This window comes from Parambassis ranga, chromosome 19 (assembly GCF_900634625.1).
Source record: "Parambassis ranga chromosome 19, fParRan2.1, whole genome shotgun sequence".
Lineage (NCBI taxonomy): Eukaryota > Metazoa > Chordata > Actinopteri > Ambassidae > Parambassis > Parambassis ranga.
In genome coordinates this window covers 15,273,226-15,296,011 of record NC_041039.1, presented here as the reverse complement: position 1 = coordinate 15,296,011, position 22,786 = coordinate 15,273,226, and the positions used below count along the sequence as shown (strand labels likewise).

Here is a 22,786-nt window from a genome sequence, read left to right as displayed (position 1 = left end):
CAACACAGACAATAAAAATCCAACAAAAAAAACACACACATGCATTCAGGTGATCACTTCAGCATTGCAGCAGTCAGCAGTTTGAGATTTTTTGCTTTTGGAACCACCACTGAGCAATAAGTGCTGGTGTGGATTTAGAATTACAAGAACTGCAGCTCATTTGAATTCACCTACAACATGCTGACTGTGCAAAGTGTAAGTGAGAATGACAGGTGGCAGTGAGAACACTTCATCATAGCATTATCCAGTGAGCCAGTTGAGTGCTATCATTAGTTTGTTAATGGCAAAGTGATGCTCTTCATGTCAGGAACATAGAGAAAAACTAGTAGGCACTATGTTCTTGCACAATTTTAATACCGTCACGCATGATAAGATCACAAAAGATCTGATATATTGTAGAGGTTTAGCCGGTGCGATCCTTCACGAAGAAGAGAAAAGATGCTAATGTAGTGTTAATGTCCTCTGAGGAACACTGTAACTGGTAAAGATATTTAATGCTAGAATGCACTAAGAGGTACTACAAGGATCTGAAAGGAGAAATAAACATTGCAGTATCTAGGAACTGTAAAAACTCTCTATGACAACTACAATACAAAACTACAAAGTTCCTCGTGGCTTTGAATAGTGACTGCTGTTTGATTTGTGATAACTTGACAATGATACTTGGGTGTAATCTTTCTAACAGAAGCATGCAAGATTTCACCTGTTAATGACATGTGATCTTATCAGTGTGCCAAAATATCAGCCGCCAAACAAATCAACATAAAAACAAATGCACGCCCGATAAAGGCAGCTTTGATCTAAAGGTAGAATAGTTCTGAAAGAAGTTAACAGAGGTTCTGGAGGGGTAACAAAAAGAGGAAAATAAGTTAACTGAAAAAAAAAATAAAAAGAGCCAGAATCCTTTTGTGCCACAAAGCCAAGCAAGAACATTTGCATTTACAATACTTACGATTTTATGATTTCTCATCATATTATCAAACTCCTCATTAATTTTTTTATACTTTTCTTCTGTGTGAGGAGTGAGGACATATGAGGCATCGGGGTCCGGGCTATCACAACCTCTGTGTTCTTTCTTGTTTAGCGCCTGTAGTGAACATCAACATAAAGACAGGAATCAACACAAAATAGCAGGGGACAAAGGAAGTACTTACACCACAGCGCTTGTATATTAAATCACTGTCTTCGCTTAGTTTGCCGAAATGGTCGTCCATGAGGGGGCTGTGCCCAAAACAGTCATCGGGATCAGGACTAGCACAGTCATTATGGCCTTTGTTTCTCAATTTCTGAAATGAAATTGCACAGTTGAAAAGAAACAATATACAAGACGTGGCTCTGAGTTTTCGCTGCTTGTCACCTAATATATACAGAATTACACTGTGCAAATGCATTTTAGATGTTAAGATTATGATCATCATGCAATTTCACTACGGAGGCATGTAAAATGTCCTAAATTCATTCTATAGAGTGATAAACATACAAAAATATAAAGAACTACTGTACAACAGGTGACTGATATGAGGTAGGCAGGTAAAAGGCAAGATGCATGTGCAGTGTATCTCTTTGAGTTTGTTATGCTCAAATGCCCAAAGTTATAAAGACTTGTTTGTAGGGTACTGCAAAGCAGTCTAAACATGGACTTCAGCCATCATTCATCATCAAACCATTATCATGATACCACAAAGTAAATAAAATGTTACGAGCTGGGTTTACTAATTTTACTGTGTATTGCTGAGTATCCTGTATAAAAAAAGAGTAGATTTTATATAATGTATTTAATCCACATGATTGGGTCTTACAAAAGAAGAAGTATCTTTGTTATTGCTTCTCTCTGCATTTGAACAGTCTTTAGTGTGCACACACAAGGAGCATAGGTCAGCTGTGCCAGGGAGCAGTTGGGAGTTCTGGGCCACGCTCAAAGTGACCTAAGCTGTGGTTCAAGTACAATATACCCATCTTAAAAAACTGCATTCCAAGCACAAAGAACCATAAAATTCAAACTACGACTGCATACCAAAGAACAGCATCAAGTATCATACTAATGGCAACTGTGGCAAGTCCTTCATGGTGCCTTGAACAAACTCGGGGAGAACATCCTTTGCACGGTACAGAACCTTTTACTGTTTGTTTGTCCTTTATTTTTTCTTTTGCTGCAGACATTACTGACCGCTATAACACTGCTAGGCTAAACTGCAGTTCAATACAAGGCTCTGGAACAAGGGAAAACTGAAATGTCACTCCATATCCTTTCACCCTCCAGAAGAACTCTTTCCTTTCTCTCTTTCTCCTTTTTCAACCCCCCCTCACTGCCCGCATTGCTGTTGGTTCTTCCTTCTCCGTGTGTGTTTGCATTTTTTATTATATTTCAGCTATCATAAGCCACCCATCTGGAAGAAACCCCTGCATAAGACAATTGGACAGCAGAGCACATTCAATCTCCAATTCCGCATGGCTGTCAATTGTGGGGTCTTATCAAAGTTAATATATGTGGGGAGTACGAAATTAATTATCAAATGTGTTTAAATATGCTTGTTTAAGCAGAAAATTGAGCAATCACTTTAAAAGCAAAGAGGACATAAGTAAACACGATGGTCTGTTGTGATCTTATACAAACCTGATTCTAACTTCAGGGGACAAAAAATATAACTAAACAAATAAATGCAACTCTGTGCTCTTTTGCTCACTTTCATACAGGCTGTTCTCTGCTCCTCATTACAGCTCTGAATAGCTGTGTTAACAAGACTTGCTGACAGCATGTGACAGCTTGTGATATCAAGGCAGTGTACATCAAAACATGATTTATGTGCGGCTCTCAAGACTCCTCTATCAGTCTGCTGCAGGTCCACAGCAGTGCCCTGCCCTGTCTGTGGGCTGCCTCACAGGCTTGGTGTCTACAGGAAGGTCACTGACTCCTGTGGATGTGGGGGTCAGAGTGTGAGCCAGAGGAGAGGAACCTACACACACTAATGAGACCTTCCTCTCAGTTTCTGCTCTTCATCAGCCAGCAAAGTGGAAAATGTGTGTGCACGCTTGTGTGTGTGTGTGGTACAGGACTATACAAGTAGATGTGTGTGGTGCATATGTGCAGTATCTGTGTGTGTGGTGAGGGGAGGGGGGTATTTCTACAGCTGCTACATCCTCTCACAGCGATATGACAGTACGTTTAGGTCTGTGCAGACAATGCGGCTAACCTAGCGCTGCTCACCACAACCTCAGCGTAATTTCCTAAAACCTGTGCCATGGCTGCGTAATATCATTGCTCATTAAAACCAGACTCCATCTCTATGTATTCACAAGAAGACTCAAAAACCATCTGCACTGAAAATGTGACATTGTACACAGCTGAAGCAGAAATAAGGGAGTTCAGAAAAAAACACCCACATCTCTTCAAACACAAGTGTCCACAATGCCCAGAGGAGAGCAAGAGAGAGAAGTCCTCTGGATAATGAATGACCAGCAGTGTACCACAGATGCATTACTGTTTGGTGTGGTACAGAGCAGAGGCATTCTTCTCATTCTAAGAAAACGCCTTGCTGGTTCATTTCCTGTTTACTGAACGAACCCTCTTTAGTTAGGGTCCTAAAAGGCCTGTGTTTACTGGGGTTAAACTATGCACTTTCTCCAGCACTGAGCCGAAGATCTGATCTCAACCTGCAAATTTAAACTTCCAACCTGCTCATTATGGTGAATATCTTGGTTGGACTGGTCGGGCATGGCTGTGTGAGATGGGCAGGGTTGCTCTACTTTCACAACAAGCCTGGCGAGCCTTCACTACACCGCACCCACTGGCCCAAGCCATTTAGGGAGGGGTTGTAGCAGCACAGTGGGTGAGTAGGAACTCAATACCGGCAGCTGAGGGCAGGCAGCACTTCACACGGCCTTCTGTGATACATGAATTGATTCACTACAGTAAATATTATCTTCAAAAAGGTTCACAACATGTGATGTACACAAGTTAATCCTCTCTGTGGTGTTCTAATATACATAACACTGAGGAAACTGTAAAGTATGGCTGCAGTTCGGGTTTTAAATGGCTTGGCATGTTTGGGGTGCCCCACAGACACTGCTCACAGCTCGCAGTAAATGGATCACTAAATCAGCACATGGCCAAACAGGTGCTGCCTTTTCCAAACACCTGTCAAGACCTGGCTCCCAATATCAGCCAATCAGAGAGAGCCACACAGAGACATGGCCATAGCAGGGACCACATGAGAGCCATCTGACCCCACTGCAACTTTGTTCTTACACGTGAAGGCAGCACACTGATCCTCACACTGCATTAAATTATAAGAGAAAAGAAGCTTTCTTTTTTGAATCATGAATAGTCTGATAAAAGCCACACAAATGCTGAATCAAGCTGTGGGGTTTGTACTTTTGGGAAAGTATAGTTGGCTGGATGTGAATACAGCTGAGGCTGGGATTTTCAGTAGCACGTTGGTTGAAAGATATGGACTGTTTGTTGCGGGAGACTGTTACAAAGAGCATAGACAAGGGAACTTGTGTAATCTATTCACAAGGTCCTGAGAGGCTCACAAAGATGAGTGGGAACAAGGCCAGCTGCTATTTTCTCACAGCAGTCTAAACCTGTATTGGTAGAAATTTGGCTCTTCAAATAAAAATGAGGCTCTGAGTGGGTGATGACACAAACCTACTGGGCACTATTGTAATTGTGTGCATCTGTGTGTCCATCGAGTTTGCTTATGTGATACTTCTCTTAAAAAATATTTTCCATTGCAGGAGGCCTTGAAGCTTCCTTGTCCTGAAGTAAAAAATCTCTATCATTCATCTCCATCTGAGCCCTGACTATTAACCTAGCAGTTACCATGGGAAACATTCAGCACTGTAATTGCCTCCCAAGGTCTGCTGTATATGTTCAGCGCAGGAGGCTATAATGCTTTAAAACATAATTCTGAGTTCAATCTTTTTACTGTAGTTCTGAACGATGAGACAAGCTGCTACTAAAGTAAATACAGAACATTTTTGGACAGTGTGTGTGGGCTATCACGTCATCATTTTACATCCTTGAGTTCCATTTCGAGACCCTACATTTACTTTTAAGCATTATACTCACACCACATGGGTTAAAAATAAAACCATTGCATAAGCCACCTACATCACCTGTTTCTTGAGAAGTACTTTCAGTGAAATGGGCCCAAGCAATTTACTCTGCTGCTGTGAGTCTTGGAAAACCATTTCATTCTGATGTTCTCCCTCTCTTGTGTCAAGAGCGCCTCTCCACATTTAACTTATTCATGTACAGTAAGGTACTGTACATGAATAGAAGGCAGGGTGAAAGGAGAAAGATAGTGGTTAGGTATAAAAGCTTGAACTTCAAAATTGTGGGGGAGATGGCTGAAAGGAGGGCATGAAGAGGCTGTTTCTGTAGCTGCTTCCTTTGTGCCTGAATCACAGCAAAAGGCTATACTGAAAGTAGCTTTCAGTATTAGCAGAGCACCACATGACCTATGACTGGTGCACACACAGCTCTGATACAGCCCCTCTTTGATGGCAAGACAGCTTGTAATGTAACAAACTGGAGAACATCATGAATGTTTAATCTGTGTTTCATCCAACCTTTCTTAAAATACACAGAGGCTATATTTTAGCCGTCTGTTGTGCAGCAGCCTCCCCTCACCTCATTTCAGCCAGGTCCCCTTGTCCCTCTCGCCCTGCAGTGATGTGAATTAGCCCTTGTGAGCGCTGCTACACTAAGCAAGGTAGCGTGCTAATCCTCATGACATCACCATTGTGTCCAGCCCGTTCCATCTAATGTGCTTATCAAAGGGCTTCTTTGAGTGTGAACACACTAGGAAATCAGCATGGGGAGGTGGCTGATAGGAAGGCTTTTATCTGGTAAGGAATATTTCTGCTCTTATATAACATCTTAAGAGATTTTCACCACTGTCATGTTCCCTTTTTCCCCCTATGGTGTTGCAGTCTTTACTTGAGGCGAATAAAAGCTTCTTTTGGTTGGGTCTTTTTTAGGCGACTGTATGGCAAGGTCCAGCACTATCTTATGTATCTTATGTGTACACTGTCATGTAAGAATCAATCTTACCACATTTCCCGCCACATACTGTGAGTGGAGATCGAGGGTGTCATTAGATAAAGAGACCTCTGTAATTCCCAGACATATCTTGTTTAATCTTATGACCAGTTCACATCACAGAGTAGACTGATATCAGGATATGTGGCTGGATTCATGTCCTTCCTTTAGCACACTCCATTGTCTGGTTGCTCAGTGGACAGGAAGAGCATTTTGGGGGGGAGGCGGGAATGTCTACATTTCTATATTGTTCTTTTGCAGCTGTTAAACAAAAAAAAAACTACATACATGGTACGTTTTAATCCCACCTGACACTACAGTGACAATGAAAGGCCTCATTGAATGAAGACCTCAAAGTTATGAGTGAGTCATGCTTGCTAAATTTAACCCATATATAGATATTTTATATCATATACTTCAAATGCACACCTGCATTTGTCAGACTAGATTCTCAATATAATATAGTCCACTGATTCTACTGAATAAGAGGTAATTGCTGTGCAGTGAGCAGTCCCATCAGAGCTTTCTGCTCTGAGACTGTGGTGAATGACTGATGTGACAAAGCTATTAGCTGCCACAGTCAGAGAGAACAGTCTCAATCAGAGGACCCTTTTATTTTCAGTATAGACAAGAGGGAATTGAACTACAAATTGAGGATAAAGGCAAACCAATGTCATGATTATCTACAGATTTAAAAGAGTTCAAGCACACACACGGTTCCACCTAAAGAGAAGGTGGCACACATTGAAACCTAATAAAACATACAAGTTATAGAGAAATCTTTCTAACTGTTTCACTGTCTCTCCATCTTCCCCTTTCTCTGGTCACTGAGTGGATCATTAGCTGTCAGGGCCGTTGAAACCATACCCCCAACCCTGAACTCCCATTCCTGCTCGCCTCTAAAATATTCATAAGGACAATTAGGAGTTCCGATAAGGCGAGTACGGAGGGCTGGGGGGCGTGCGGCACAGAGGGCAGGATGTGCCAGCAGGACGTCTGTTCTGCAACACTCTATACCCAGACCACAGACCTGTCCTCATCAATCTGAGACACAGCAGCCTCCCTCTTTGCCCCCAGTCAGGCCAGGCAGTCGGGGGAAGGTGGCATGGTGCCAGCAAATCTGCCCCCCCCTCACACACTACTCCCTATCCCAGCAGGCTTTGCTCTGTCCTCGCCCCTGGGCAGGAGGGGTTGGCCGCACAGCATGCGCTGTAGGAGGAGGGGGGCACAAGGGCAAGCAGATTGTTGCACGATCCAACTCACAGAAGCTGTTGTGCACGAAAGCAAGGTCTCATTTCAGCCACACAGCAAGGTCATCCAAGAACATGTAAGGTGGATTCATCGTTTGTGGTTTTAATAATATTTAGCATATAACTAGTCTCACGATACTCTGCAACTAGATCAAACCAAATTAGGCCAGCTCAAAGTATGACCTATTTCATGTGGTTCAAAAATCCGTTTGTGGCAGGTGTGTTGACACATGCATTGTCATATGACATGCAACATGTTGTTCATGTCATGGACAGTTTAATCGTGTTGTTACTTCATTTAGATAAAGGTGGACTAGGCCCATACACTTTGGTCAAGTTTAATGAATATATCATATCATATATCATCACCCACATCATTGGGGAGGACATAACGTTGTTCGCCCTGAAGGTCCCTCCTTGTCACTGTTGTTTGTTAGCAAAGTGTCTACCAAAGAAAGACACTAGCTGAGCAGGCCAACTAGCTGCTCATTTATTGTTATTCCATAACTGTGGCACTAAATGGTCTAAAGCACTTACAACAGGGTTGTGTTTGTTTGGTTGTTGGGCTAAGTTATCAAAAAAACGTACTATGCTGGTGCATAAAAGAGAAAAACGGTTTTGGCAAAAGAAAATACAGTATCATCTGCTCGATAAGGTTAACAAATATCATATATTCACAGCGTCAAACCCTCCCTTTAAGTTTGATGTTGCAAAAATCTTCAACTGACAAACTATCAAGAGATCTGAATAGAATCTGCAAACAAAGATGTCTTTCTGTAACAGAACAATTAGTTTTTCTGTTTAAAACTTGTACCTTTTTTTCTCTTTTCAAATAAACTGAAGTGTTTTTAGTTCCAGATTTTGAGATTGAGCATATCTAATTTTAAGCTCAAGAGCATTAGCTCATTAGAGTTGCTGGAAAAGAGGTACTATGGCTTGTGGTGTTTGTTGTTGTGTCTTTTTTCATTATATGCTCTCTAAGAGACCCTCAGTTTGAAATGAGACATATGCAACGTAGTTGAGAGGCTGGAGAAAAAGCTCTGACGTCAATGAAGCACGACATGTGCCAAAAGCAAAAATCTCTTAGCAGTAACCTGGTAACAAGCATCACACACACAGAGACACACACAGCACAAATAATAATAAAACAATGAGAAGAAGTACATGATGGATTTAAAATGCACAGTACTTGATAATGGAGTCAAGCCATTCAGCAATTCAAAAGAAACCTCCTGTATAGCCCTACAGGACAGAACCTCACATAAAGAGCAGGAATAGTGCCGTTATGGCCACTTTAGTTCCCATAATCACACTAGATTTTAAAAATCAAAGGTTATTATTTTGCCATCAGGAATAATTACTGTGAAGAGAATCTGTTCCATGGAACAGGACACATGTTACATGAGTAGTCCATAGAAACACTCGCATGAACATTACCTCAACTGTTTTATTACACTCTGAAAACTACAAAAGAAGACTGGTGACCTTTTTTTCACTAAAAGCCCAGAGGAAAAGGAGTCCTTGTCCTATAAAAAGGGGCACTTTGAAAACCCAGCATGTTGCTCGCAACAGAACCATTAATACTGCTCGCTGTGGCAGGAGGAGACTTTTCAGATTTTTCTCACCTGATTACTCCACGAGAAATACCAACATGAAGAGACCAAGCAAAAAGAAATGAACTAGTGTTTACACAACCTTATCTTAACTGATAAAATTAAACTACCGGTACACATGACACCACAATATAATATGAGGTTTATTTGTAATGTAACATTTGTGACATATTTTTATCTTGTCCTACTGCACTAGTCCTACAATAGATGCTGGTACTGTATAAACAGTCAGTGTATTTGTTTTGACAAGCAACAGAAGTTAGCTGGAGAGCTGACCGGGTCTGAAACACAGGCTCAGAGGTCAAGTGTTTGTTCTCAGGTACACAAAACACTACTGTGGATACACAAAATAGGAAGTCGTCTTGTGCGTGACAAGTCAGTAAAAGGACTTAAAGTAACACTGATTAATGACTGCCTATGCTGTTAGGTTATTGTCCTCTCCAGAGACAACACATTGACTGACAGGGTTAATGTATACACACTTAAGACACAAAGATTACAACTATAAAAGCAATTAAAAACAAAAAAAGTTAATAATAGCAGCACAGTAATCAGTAATACTGTATAGTATGTGGCCTACAGTTATTAAAAGTGCAGAAAAATAATTTTAATATCATTCCAATAAATCATAGAAGCCCAAAAGTGCACATATTCTTTTTTCTGTAATATTAAAAATGAGCTGGCTGAAAATTTCACATATATTGAAAAGCGCTGAAAAAAAATCAACATCAACTCAATAAATCTATGTCAACAGCCATGATATTTGATTTAGCTTAAAGGGGATATCTCATCATTGCTGCTGTGAGCTCTGCAGCAATGATGATGATGAGGAGGATGATGATAGAGCAGCCAGTGAGAGAGAGTCAGGATAAAGCATTATAGACACCTGACAATGAAGTCATTTATTCTCAGAGAACTTTTTTATTGCTTTTCTTCTTTTCATTTTTTTTTCAAATTATAGATGCAATTGGCAAATGTTATTGATTTATTTTATGTTGTGGACTGTAGACAAGCCACTGTAAACACACCAGAAAATGACAGACATCTGTGTTGGCTGATCATTAAAGGTGATAGGCAGACACTGCAGCACAGAGAGGACCAGAGGACAGTTCAAAGGTCAAAGGAAGGACAAGAAACCCTAAACTCAGATGACTTACTTTTAAAACACAGATTGTTATCTTCTTGTATATAGACAAACACACTGAGCAGCTGCCTTGTTTAAACTTTTGCTCAACAACAACACATGGGTCAAATGGGCTCACAAACAGGTAGTGAGACTGGTCTTTCCAGAGAAAAATACACTGTTGGCAAGGAAGTGGTGCAATGTCAATTTCTTTAGAATAAACAAAGATAGAAAATAGCAGTAGAAGCACACAGCAGTGCAGGAGACAACGAACAAATGTCCTATATAATGGTGATTATCTGAACTACTAACCCTCAATATAATGTGAGTGAATTCCTGTATGTGTACTGTGACAATTGTGAAAAGGTCAAAGGTTTTTTAAATGAAAAATAAAAAAATCACAAAAGATTAATAAATAATTTGCTGCTAAGTGTTTAAAATAATAATAATAATTTACTTTCCCTACAGTATATGGAAGTAATAAAACAGTGTGTTGAGGCAATTATCACTGTCACTGTTAATGGAGAGGGAACTGTATAACTGTTTTTAGCTCATTAACAAATCATGTAGATTGCCATGCATTACCACTAATGATCTTCCAAAGCATGATGGAGGGTTTCAGTTTATGAAGTTCCATTAATTTCAAAATCAATACACAGCGGTTAAAAACTATTTAAGATCAATTGTAAACAACATGACACACAGTGTGGGTTCTAATACCATGACTGCTGAGCATTAACAGAAATTAAATGTAACTGGTAAGATATGCAGTAAAACCACTGGTTAATGTATGGCACAATTATAATACACAATCTTCCTCTGGTACTTTGGTATTCTGAGTTCCTACTGTTAAAACCAACACAAATAAACAGCACAGCCACATAATCCCAGACAGACTTCAGAGTTGACTGAGTACTGATCTATTTCATTTGCAAGGATGAAGCTTTTTTGTCTCATAAATATTTGATTGGAAATTCTGCTGATAAAAAAAAAAAGCTTAAAATGACTGTGTTCATGTAAAAATGACCAAAATGCCAACACACAAAACAAATGAAGAATAAGCCCGAGCAACAGCCTGTCAAACAACATTGAAGTAATATTACTTTTGTTTAATCTAGACATCAATTTTGTAAAAAAAAACAAAAAAAAGGTAAAAACTTGCCCGAACATAAAATTAAAGCTGTTGAACTGCTCACCGTCTATTTTAGGAAAAGAGCCTTCTTTCAGTAAAATTGCACTAGTCCTCTAATGATATGAAATACATCATAAATAATCATACCAAGCATTCCTTGAATGCAGGTTTTGTACCATTTTCTGTTCATTTTTTTTCTCATGCTCTTTCATCTCTCTTCCTAGCCCCCCCGCCCCCAAGCCTCCATTTCCAATGAGCCACCAGCAGGAGGATAATTGATCAATCATGCTAATTGAAGAGTCTGGACAGCTAGACCACCATAGCAGATGTGCCAATTTGCATTCATTAAGATAGAAATGAGCCTTAATCACTGCTCAGCCTTTGATTGACGAACATAAATATCCCCCCTGTCTGAAACTACTTGTGCCCATTCAGCCCGAAGCTTTTTAAAGAATTCATTCCATAACCAATATAACATATATATATATATATATATATATATATATATGTATACATATATATATATATATATGTATACATATATATATATATATATGTATATATATATATAAATAAGTTTCAGAATGAAGGATGTGTACATTGACCTGTAGTTTTGCTGAATGTGTGCACAGCTTTTGTTGCTGCAAGGTCTGGCAAACAAAACAGACCCCAATTCAGATGAAAACACTGAGCCTGACATTCAATAATGGTCAACATTTACATATCTTATTAATGCACCTCCATTTATAAAGGTTGACAGTGATCATAAAATCTAACCTAATAGAAATGAGAGGATAATTTTATGCTCATTTTCTCTCACTGCGGTGGTCTTGTGAGACAGGCACTGTTCCTTCATAAATAGTCAGTTTTTCCACAGTCACAATAACAATGGCCACTCTTCTTTATTATTATTATTATAAGTACGATAAGCACAATTTCCCTATGAATGATCCTGAGATGTTTACTTTCACAAATCATCAGGGTGAAAGGAATAAAAAGGAGTGACTCTTTGCATGCAGCACAGTCCATATATTCAACAGGCTTTGGTATTTTACCAACACTGCAACGCCTAAATTGAGTTAAGCTTATTCACAACCTTGATTTTATGAGATTACAATTAAAAGTCAACTTAATGTTGGTTCCGTGTGCCTACAAACCTGATTAATACTCTTTACGCTGTACCTTAATTGTACTGAATCACTTAAAAAGAGAGGGGCAAATAGAAGCCAAGTGATGCCTGTGAAGTTACAGCCTTATTTTGAGGTCTCTCCTGGAGACACAGAGATCTTTCTGTGTGCTTGAGAACAGTGTGAGGTTATAGTGGAGCATTAGCAAAATCTCATTAGCTCCACAAGCGGAGAGGGGCGTAAGACTAAATATTATTAGATTAATCTAATGACTAGCGCCCGCTTTTTCATTTGTGGTATAAACAGAATTCAATAAGTAATACAATAGAGGCAACACTATAAAACCTTCACTTATGAATACTCTGCTCAGTTTACTACTATATTAGAAAGCACATTTCCAAACTGTATATGGATGATTCTAAGGAAGTCACTGCACAAAAGGTGGCCTTAGTTAAACAGACCCAGTCCCATCCTTTTCAGTGGACCACACCAGAACCTATTTCAGAGAATGCACTACATACATCACCAACACCGATGTGGCTGTCACCTTGGATTCAAGACATGCATTAAAAGAGGTGAAAAGCACAGCACGTCTGGACATGTTGAGAGCAAATTTGGGGCAGTGTCTTTCTAATAAGGCACTTTCACAGGCAGTTTTCCAACAGACTTATTGCCTTTATCTTTAAAACTGACAAATGCTACATGCTTTGTTGTCCGCAACAAATTAAATTCATATGAAAAAATAATTTGTCTTACTGACCAGCAGTCCTATGGTAACCTGACGCACCAGATGGTTTGTTGCACAGAACCATCTGGGAAGTCATCTTTGGAAACTGTGTTAGAAAGAGCAGCTTTCCTCAAACTACACTTGTATCCGTCTATCATGTTCACGACTTCCACGAAATCCAATTACACTTATGTGTTGTCACCAAACCTAAACTGCCAGTAGCTCCAGGACGCTGGAGCATTGTCTTTCAGTCACATATGAACGTACGGACTGTTGCCATAGATCTCAACAGAATTTTGCTGCTTCTCAAAGTAAGCCAATTGAAAAATGTTTTTTAAGACTATTTTTTATTAATCTAAGGGCAATTACCAGTATTCTTTTGTGTAATTTTTATAAAAATGAAGTTTTGTCTGACACACAAAGGTGAATGCATAAAAGGAAATTGTTACACGACAGCTCACCTGTCACCTGGAGTGTTGGTAAGGTTAACACATGCAGACACACACAAACCCACACACGAATACACACAGGAAAAAATCTGAGCCTACTGCTCTGCTTTGGACTCTGAGCCAAGTTTCAGACAAAGTCCACAGCCCTCCACTGGGTTATCAAACTGTGGCCAAGGCATGCATCCATCTGTGGAAAACATGGAGACTGTTCTCCCACACTGCACAGCTCAGCCTTTATCTACAGATGGTACTACTGAGCAGGAATGTGACCTTTGATTTAGTTTCTCACACGGAAAGAGCTCACCAATGAAAAGTGGGAGAGTAATTTTTCTTGCCTCCCAACCTGGACAAAATGCGCACATGCTTGTTTGCCTGGCAAAGATTGATTTAACGTAATTTAAAAATTTAGATAAGTGTCCACTGTAAGTGTCCTCATGTGAGGCCAATTTCACTAGATAAATGAGGGAGGGGTGGATTCTTCCCATCATTACAAATGCATCAGCTGCTCCATGTCGTGTACAAGCATCTCTGCAGCTGCGGAGAAGCACAAAGCATGCTCACCAATACAGGCAGTCACAGATGCCATATGGATTTCTCCTGAAATATGATCATATCATCGCTTCCACAGACCATCAGCTACCTCCAATACCCTTCTCTCTGGTGAATAATGGGTGATGTTGTGAAGTGGACTGCACTGGTTACTTCAGCTCTGCTTCACTTCTGAACATCAACCACATAGCTAGCAGGCAAAAGGGGGGATTTGTGCATAGCTGCAAAGATGCTGGCCGAATGAGCTGGGACAACAGTGGCTTGTTCTCCCCTTTTGTACAGAGCCGCAGCTTCCTTGAGAACAGCCAATCAGCACCGGAGCACCGGAGCACTGGTGCAGCAATATGCGCGATGTACATTCCAGTTTCACCATGCTGTTTAAGCTAACCACACATCAGCAGACAACAGATACAGTTATGTGTGGAACAACTCTACCTAACTGATTGGCAGTAATAACCCCACAGCTCCGAGTGTCTCTAGTATACAATAAAACTGCTTCCAGAGTCACAGAAAAAAAACAAACGTGTGGTCACTGTTATGTAAGGAATGTGTCCATGTATTTTTTATGCAGGTAAGCTCCTACTCTGCTCTGAGGGCCCCTGATGGAGGAATGACTGCATGAGTCTGCTGGATGCCAAAACACTCCTTGTGCAGCAGCTCTGCCAAGCAGGTAATTCACTAGCAGTAGCAGCATAAATAAAAGATAATGGGCCACAGCTGACTCCTTTATGCTGCATGTAATTTCACTAATTCCACCAGTGAACGTCTTTTCAAAGCCAGGATTCTTGTTTTTTTTGTTAGTTTTTTTTCACCCATACTAAACTCTTGATGTCTCATAATTGTGCAACAGCAATAAAAAAATCGCTGTATGTTTTTAGTGGGCAGGTGGCAGTAAAAAACAAAGTGTGAATTACTGCAAAAAAAAGATCATCTAAACGTATTTAAAATAATAGCAAGAGAAATTAATGGGCAACTTGATACTGAGAGTTAAGATTTCATCAATAGGCATTAACATACATTGTGTGTGCTTTCATCTAGTCAGAATGAAGATACCAGCCTCCTAAAGCAGATCTTGAATAAACCGAGAAACCAGACGTGTGCCAGAGCAAGATGTTTGGAACAGGATGCATCCCTAATCATTCTCATTTACTTTGGCTTTTACACTTTTGGCTGACAATTTTGTATGCTGGCATAACAAGTGGCTTACTCTTCCGCTAGTCGCTGGGCATGCAGGAGCTGCCAGGAAACCCAAGTGCTTGTTGAGTTTTATGGAGCTGTATGGAATGCACTAAATGCTGTATTTTCACTATAACACTGCAGCAATAGCTAAAAGTGTGTACTGAGGAGTAACCGGAGAACTATGCCCTACAGGTAAGATATCTATGGGAAACAAGGTCAGCCCCAGTGGACAGCAGCTACTGTGTGCATCCGTGTGTAGAGATAGGTTTTCCACGTCAGTTGATGGGCACAAGGGAAGCTGAACTTATCAGGGAGTGCAGGCCTCCTGTGCCCTATCAGAATGGTGATGAGAAGGAAACTGTTACTTGTTCCTTTGGTATGTCTGAAGCTTTACTTTAGGAGTATTTACTAAGAAAGCCAACTGTTGTTGCAGAATAAATATACTGAAATAATTCAGTTAGCCTAAATCTCATGATCACTGTGAGGCTAAATAGAAGTTCACTAACACAAAGTAAGAAAGCAACATTTACTCACCTCTACGATGTCAGAGTTGGTTCTACTCTCATGGGGCTCGTTGTACTCTGTGTATTTCAGCAACACTTTGTCCATGTCTGTGCTGGCGTACTGGAACAGTTTGTTAGAACTGTTGAAAATGATGAGGGCTATCTCACAGTCACATAGTACGCTCAGCTCGTAGGCCTTTTTCATCAAGCCAAACTTCCTCTTTGTGAAAGTAACCTGAGAAACACACAGAAAAAAACACAGCCAATTATACAGGGAAATTAAAAATGGACACAGAGGACAAAGCATACATTTGTAAACCTATATTTGTTTTAATGTGACTTTATAATGATACAAGGGAATCACAAGCTCAAAAATACCTTTAATAATACACTGATACACCGATGTTTTACTTTGTCTAATGAAATGATTGTGACAATGTGATTTATTCTTGACAGATAAAGTGTATATCTTATCTGATCCATCTCCTTCAAACATATCACAGTGAATATTAAATAGGAAGAAAAAACGTGTCTGAAAACTAAATTATTCCAACTTTATTTTTCCAGCAGTGTACATATGTGGAGTGTAGTGCAAGACATAAATTGCTTCCAATATAACAAAAACAATGCTGCCATGAAAAATTTTTAACAGAGGACAACAAGATAATTCTGCCTTTTGCAATATTCTGATAACATAGTGCATTTAAATTGTCCAGTTAGCAGGCCAGAGGTCAGGGTCAGAGGCACGAGCCAGCAAGCTGAGTCAGAGATTTGGCAACAACAGGGGTCCATACATTACTGTAGCCCCTGACTCCATATACGGAAAGTTATCTCTGTAGGGCAGCATAAGCCTTGTAACATGAGCCCCTGATGGGACTTCGGGTCATACATCACTCCAGTGGTAACGCAACCCTCTCTGCAAAGTGACTTTCTGTCCTGCATTTCTGCAGCTCTGTCTCTGTGGTCGCCTCAGACCCATTCACATATGTCATTATGTTACACCACCTCTTTACAGTAAGCTACACTCATTTCTCAAACTAAAAACAAGGACAGCAATATGGCTGCTTTGTCTACTTGTTTTCGCTGTGTAAAGAAATCAGTTTAAAATTCTATTTTTATGAGTGCATGTGTCTTGTCAAATGTGTATTATACCACATGTGCTTGTAAAATCTGTGCTTGAAGCTACAGAGGAGTGTATGGATCTGTATTCTCCATCAGTTTCACTGACCTACTAAGAGAGTTGAGCAGATGAGCTGGCTTTGTTCAACTTTAATTGGTCGCAGCTTGCGGCTATACCCTCATTTTAACTGGCATAATGCAGTATAAGCCTATGTGTTGCATAGTGTATGTGTAACCACTCAGGCAGTGGGGTCACTCCAACTGTGATAAATGAATTTCAAATCTTTCACACTACAGGTAATTACACAGGACTATTATTCCTGTTCTAGACATAGAACAGCCTATACTTGAGTCATTTCCTATTCAATGTACTAATGTCAATCAGACTCATGTGGCTCACATAATCAAGCAAATGCCAGGAAAGACTAGAAGAAATTACAGGTTTATTCACATAAAGTCATGTTGAAACTTAGGCTGAGCAGAAAAGACATTGTGTATTTTGGTCCTTTCTTCAAGGTGGACCACAGCATGGGGCAGACCAGAAGATATGCTCCGACCAGTCTCCAGCATCAATTTTTGTTTTGGACCACCTGCAGATCGAACCACCTGATACTAGTCTCCTCTGTCTGAACAACCACAGCTGCCCACTTGCTCATTCACCTGCTTGCATATTTGTTTGTTTGCCTAACCATCTGGAAAGCAGGGACTGTCATGTGGGAAAACGATTAACAAATTGTATGCTCTTTAGCAGATGAATGTGGCTGTTAAGCCATGGAGATGTCACCTTTCAGCAGGAAGCCTAGGATGAGACGCTGAGTGAGGACTTTGTTCCACCTGGATGCATGGCAGAGTGCTGAGTGCAGGGCTGCTGACCCAGGCACCGGTTCATTTCAACCTCAGCAGCAGCAGCAGCAGCAGCAGCAGTGAGACTAGGTCTTTGCCCCAGCCACAGACACATCACCTCTATAAAAGCCAGCTTCTTGCTCAGAGTGCCATTAAAGGTGACAATGACATTACTCTTCCGTACTTACACAGCCAGGTTATGCTGCGCCAATTTGTCCTATTTTTCTTCGTTTGTTAGGATTTTAAAGTCTAGCTTAATGTTATAAGTCATGACACAATAAAGCTTGAAGCACAAGGAGCAACATTCACAAATATAACCTCTATCCACCCCCATCTTGTCTGGGGTGACTGGTGCGACAGTGGAAAACCACAGACATCCTTGAGGTCAAGTGGGAGGTTCACTGGCAAAGCTTTCCTATGTTTCACCAAGTCAAAGACACCCACAGAGTCACTCAGTGTGGTTTTTAAAATTCGAGTCGCTGCCATAGTAAGACGTGGTACACATGTAGTCTAGCTCCCTGACTAATTCATGTAATTCACAATGACAGGATTAGCCTCAGTATTGTAAAGCTACTGCACACTGTACCACTGCATCGTACAGCTGTTCTGAGGAATCAAATGTCAGGATAAAAAAAACAGAATAAAAGTCCTGTTTAAACTTTCTCTGCTTTTGATAAGGTCATTATAACAGCTCACACAATGCCCGACAGATCAGCGACTATACCAGCATTTTATTTAGACTGTGCCAGGCTGGAAACTCTCTGACCTTTTAAGAAACTCTCACAATGTCAAGATGAGGTGGTAATTGTGCTCTCAACTCACACTTTCTCTGCATTTCCAACTTTCTTCCTAAGGGCCCCACCACCATAACCTGATTTTTTTTAGAGAGCTTTAATTGAGCTTGGTAATTCAGTTCTTATAAGCATATCTTTTGTACTTGGTTAAAGTTTTACATGTTTGCAAGCTGACAAGGTATCTAAATTGGTATTTTTTAAGAAAAAAAAATGAAATTACAGTGGTGCTACAGCAGAGAGAAGTGTGCAATTTATCCCAAAGCAACAGAGCAGATTTACCCCATTTGCCTAAATAGAAGTAGTCACTGATTGGAATCTTCATTTTGTGGGATTGACAAAATTATACTTGAGAGAAATTTTACATAAACGGAAACAAGCAAATTCACTCTGAGGCAAAACTGAGGTTCAACTAATATATTCACAGAGCAGATGAATAGATTGCAGGTTAATTTCTATCTATGTGTGTCCTGATATATATGCAAATTAAATATATGCACAAACAGTAAGTGTCTGTGAGCCACACTTCTACTGCTACAGTGAGTTGTTGTTATATTGTTTGTATCCTCCACTAGAGAGACCCTGCCACAGAAATTTGTGTAGCATATAACAACATATGCTACAACAGACCCCGACACACACACAGTCACATAGAGTTGATGTGTCAATCAAAGGGTCTATCAATGTCTGTCCTCAGGCAGAGGTGCCAAGATGACAAACAAGACATCTGGGACTGAGAGTGCAGCTGTGACAGGGGCATGGCAGGAGATGCCCGAGTCACTAACACCTTCAGAGGGGTGAGGAGCTAGCAGCCTTATTAGAACCTCATGTCACCTCTGATGGCGCCCATGGCAGACATGGAAGCCTGCTTGAGAGACAGTGAGGTCTGGCACCAGCTGGCAGAGTGACCCGGGCCCTGTGGCTGCTGCCCTGGCTCCACAGTGCCAGAGTGTGTAGGCTTGGGAGACAAGCCAGGGCCACCGTGACTGTCTGCCTGGATCAGCTCTCTCTGGGAGAAGGACAGCCCCAGGATCCCCATGTGGACAAGTGAGGGTGCAAAGGCCTCATCCTGTGGGTGGGATTGACCTTGAAACCTACAGTAGCCATGACTGAGCCTGTTTAGTGGAGAGAATGGCATGCTAGTTAACAGTAGTCTTCCTAAAAATATCTCTAATCAATACCAACAATAACAAGATTAATCCAATCAACAAACGTTTTCAGTTTATTACAGTTAAATCTAAAAAAAAATGTATTTACAAGAACAACAATATTTAGGCAAAGCTGGTAGAAATAATTGACTTATCAGAAAATGAATTGCCATCAAATGCTGACATTTTCTATAGAATAACTGATGATTAATCATTTACTGCTGCCGTGTTTAAATATTACAACCATTCTAGGAGTAAACTCCTTGTTTTGCTGCTTCAGCGTACTTGGCTCCCATTTTTAACAGTTTTCCTCTGTTCTTTCCATTGTCTATCAACAAGCTCTTCACCTGTCAGAAAAATAATGATGACCACTCAGAACTTCAGGAAAGAGTGAAAGCTGATAAATGGGAGGTATGTGCTGTGTTGCTCCCTGGAGAGTCGCTGAGAGAGAGCTACTCCGTGCCTACAGGCATCTGACATACCAGAGCAAAAATCTAAAATGAGCCACAGCAAGGGCAGGCAACCCTCCACCCAGCAGCAAAATCATCAAACTTTTAATGACTTGGACAATTACCCCCAGTGAGCCTGCTTAATGGCATCCAGAGGACGTCACTAACACTGCTCGCCGGGCTTCACCAATGTCTACACTAACTTACAGGACTAATGTGTACCTTTATTTCTCCATCATTCCCCCTGTAGATCCATATGATGACAACTGCTCTGGGATGTAGGTGAAATATCCTACATATGCACAGTGGATCTGTTTTTTATTTTGTCCAAACCTCCAAAGTCACAAAATACTTTTGTCCATAAAGGCCAAATATCACTGATGCTCTGTAAGAAACTCTCTGTGTGTATCAGTAAAAAACGAGACAGACAAGAGGAAAAAAGATCAAACTTGTATATCTGTCTGTGTCAAAAGGTAATAATTACTGTGAATACAGTAAATCAGGAGAATCCTGCGGGCGGTGCCGACGTCTGGTTGTTATCTAGCATTCATTTGCAATCAGCAAAGTCAGTGTGGCTGATGACTGTGTGCTGCTAAGATGTAGGACCATCACTTATGCAGGCACTGCTGAGAAACTGGCTCTTAGCAATCTTATAGTATGCATGACAGAACTCCTGCTGCCTTCATGTCTCATTCTGTACACCTCTGCAAGACCCCACTGCAGAGACGCAACAAAAAGCTGCAGAGGGACTCAGACACGACATATGCAGAACAGTGGAACAATAATTTTATCGTTACCTTTCTTGCTTGTCAAATTTGCTTCGTTATATCATCAGCTATAGGTTCCTATTTCACCCTGTAGCGTAAACCTTCTCAGCCCGTGCCTACTTAGCTCATACACGGTTGTCCCTGTGATATCCTTTGTAGCAATGCTATCTAATTAACCCACTTACAGACCTTTTTCATTTAAATGCTAAGAGCACAGAAAGCTAACAGCAGATTGGCATAGATGTAGATTCAAATTGTCTCCTCACAATGGGTAGCATATGCTAATGGCTATTCCCCCTTGGTTAGGAGCGTGCCCCAGGGAGATGGCACTGTGTGCTTCATGGCCCACAGGGGGAAAAAAGAGAGAGAAAGATAAACACGCATACATCACTTTATACCAAAGCACTATTTTAGCACAGTGGCCTATTGTCAGAGAGGATCCTCTGCTGAGCCAGCTAAAACCAACTAAATGCGAGCTGAACTGCCTGCATTCTGCTGATAAACTTTCCTACAAATTATACAGTAACACATTTAAAATCTGATGCAAAGACTAGACACATTAATAATAAGTAGTGTCTCGCTTCACTTTTCTGTGAGACAATAGTGCAAAAAGTCCTGACTTCCCTAACACATGCATTGTAAAGAAGGGCTCATTGGAAGAGTTAACTTGCTATTGTAGCAATTAGATGACAACCTGTTTTCATGTAATTTTCTCCCCAATTCCTTTCTGCCGTCATGTCACAGGTCATTGAGTGTGGATACCAACCAATGTGCCAGGAATCATTCCACTCCACCCAGAGCCAGGTGTTATACTGATAATTGGCCCACACTGTGAATTTTTGTTTTCACACTTGACTGAACTGCTAGCCACATGTTACCAGACAGAAGAATTGTTAAAGTGCCGCCTGCCTATTACCGTATAATCAATTATATTCCAAGAGCAGTTAACCAGAAGGAAACTTTTGCATCATCATTTTTGTTATAATGTGTTATGATTTGTCTAAAAAAACTAGCATTCCTTAACATAGGTCTTCAAACTGACTGAGTGTAGCTAAAAAAAAATAAATAGCCACTTTGCTATAGATATTTACGCCTGGTATTCTTGTATCAAACAGACCAAGGCTGTTTTGTAGAGTGTTTTGCTGTTTAGGGGTTTATATATAACATGAGCAGACAGAGTGAATTCCAGTTCTCTCCCTCTTTGTGGCTGCCCAGGACCAATGTAGCCAAGGCAAAAAAGGGTGCTGTGTGTCCTTCTGACCCACCCTGCAAATGAGAGGGTGCTGTGGTGCAGTGGCCGCTCCTAATTACTACCAAACAGCTGCAAACACATAGGGCTACAGCGAAGGGGCCCAGTCGAACTGCCAGGCCAGGGGACAAGCCCTGCAGTGTGGGGAGCCCACAGGCAGCCTGCTGTGCTCCTCGCTACCCTCAGTTCACTCCCACGCCATGAGGCTACGGCTGCAACCCAGCGCTCCTGCTGCCTCATCAAGTTCTCTCCCTGAAATTGCAGGGTGGCAGGGGAATCATGTCTGTAAATACGACCGCCCTGACAAAGAAATGTCATGGTCCCTGTTCAACTGGCTGGGACTTTGGGGACAGAGGTATGTCTGTTTAGATCCTTGTGCACCATGACAGCAGCTGAACTCTGGTCCACAGCAAGAGAAAACATAAACTAACTAAAGATGGATAGCTCAATAGATAGGTGGATATTGTCCCACTCACCTGTCTGTTCCTCTCATCCATGATCCTGGTGATCTGTATCTTCTTCCGCCCCATGGTTGTGTCCGTTTCCGGTCTCTCTGACACCTCAACAATATCAGAAAAACAACACACTTTCTTCACCCACTCTCCTAGTACATTGTGCAACAGTCTCTCGCTCTTCGTCTTCTCGTTTACTCTTCTCGATACACACTTCAGCAGACCACAACACAACCTGTAAGAGGACCAGAAGAGAAAAGAGAGGGAGAG

At 40.9% G+C, this 22,786-nt stretch overlaps 1 protein-coding gene across 7 annotated transcripts in view; it reads right to left on the bottom strand.

The window, feature by feature from the left end:
- The window catches only part of mef2aa (myocyte enhancer factor 2aa), a 78,384-nt gene that overhangs the window by 13,522 nt on the left and 42,076 nt on the right, over positions 1 to 22,786 (bottom strand). For 3 of the 7 annotated variants that reach the window (XM_028430711.1, XM_028430710.1, XM_028430712.1), the window contains 4 exons: positions 22,541 to 22,751; positions 15,730 to 15,933; positions 1,155 to 1,286; positions 953 to 1,087 (listed from right to left, as the gene is read on the bottom strand). In XM_028430711.1, the coding sequence (XP_028286512.1) occupies positions 953 to 1,087; positions 1,155 to 1,286; positions 15,730 to 15,933; positions 22,541 to 22,594 (525 nt within the window). In that variant the 5' untranslated portion in view covers positions 22,595 to 22,751. The remainder of the gene's footprint in view (positions 1 to 952; positions 1,088 to 1,154; positions 1,287 to 15,729; positions 15,934 to 22,540; positions 22,752 to 22,786) is intronic. The other 4 variants (XM_028430714.1, XM_028430716.1, XM_028430713.1 and 1 more) reach the window with 2 other exon arrangements.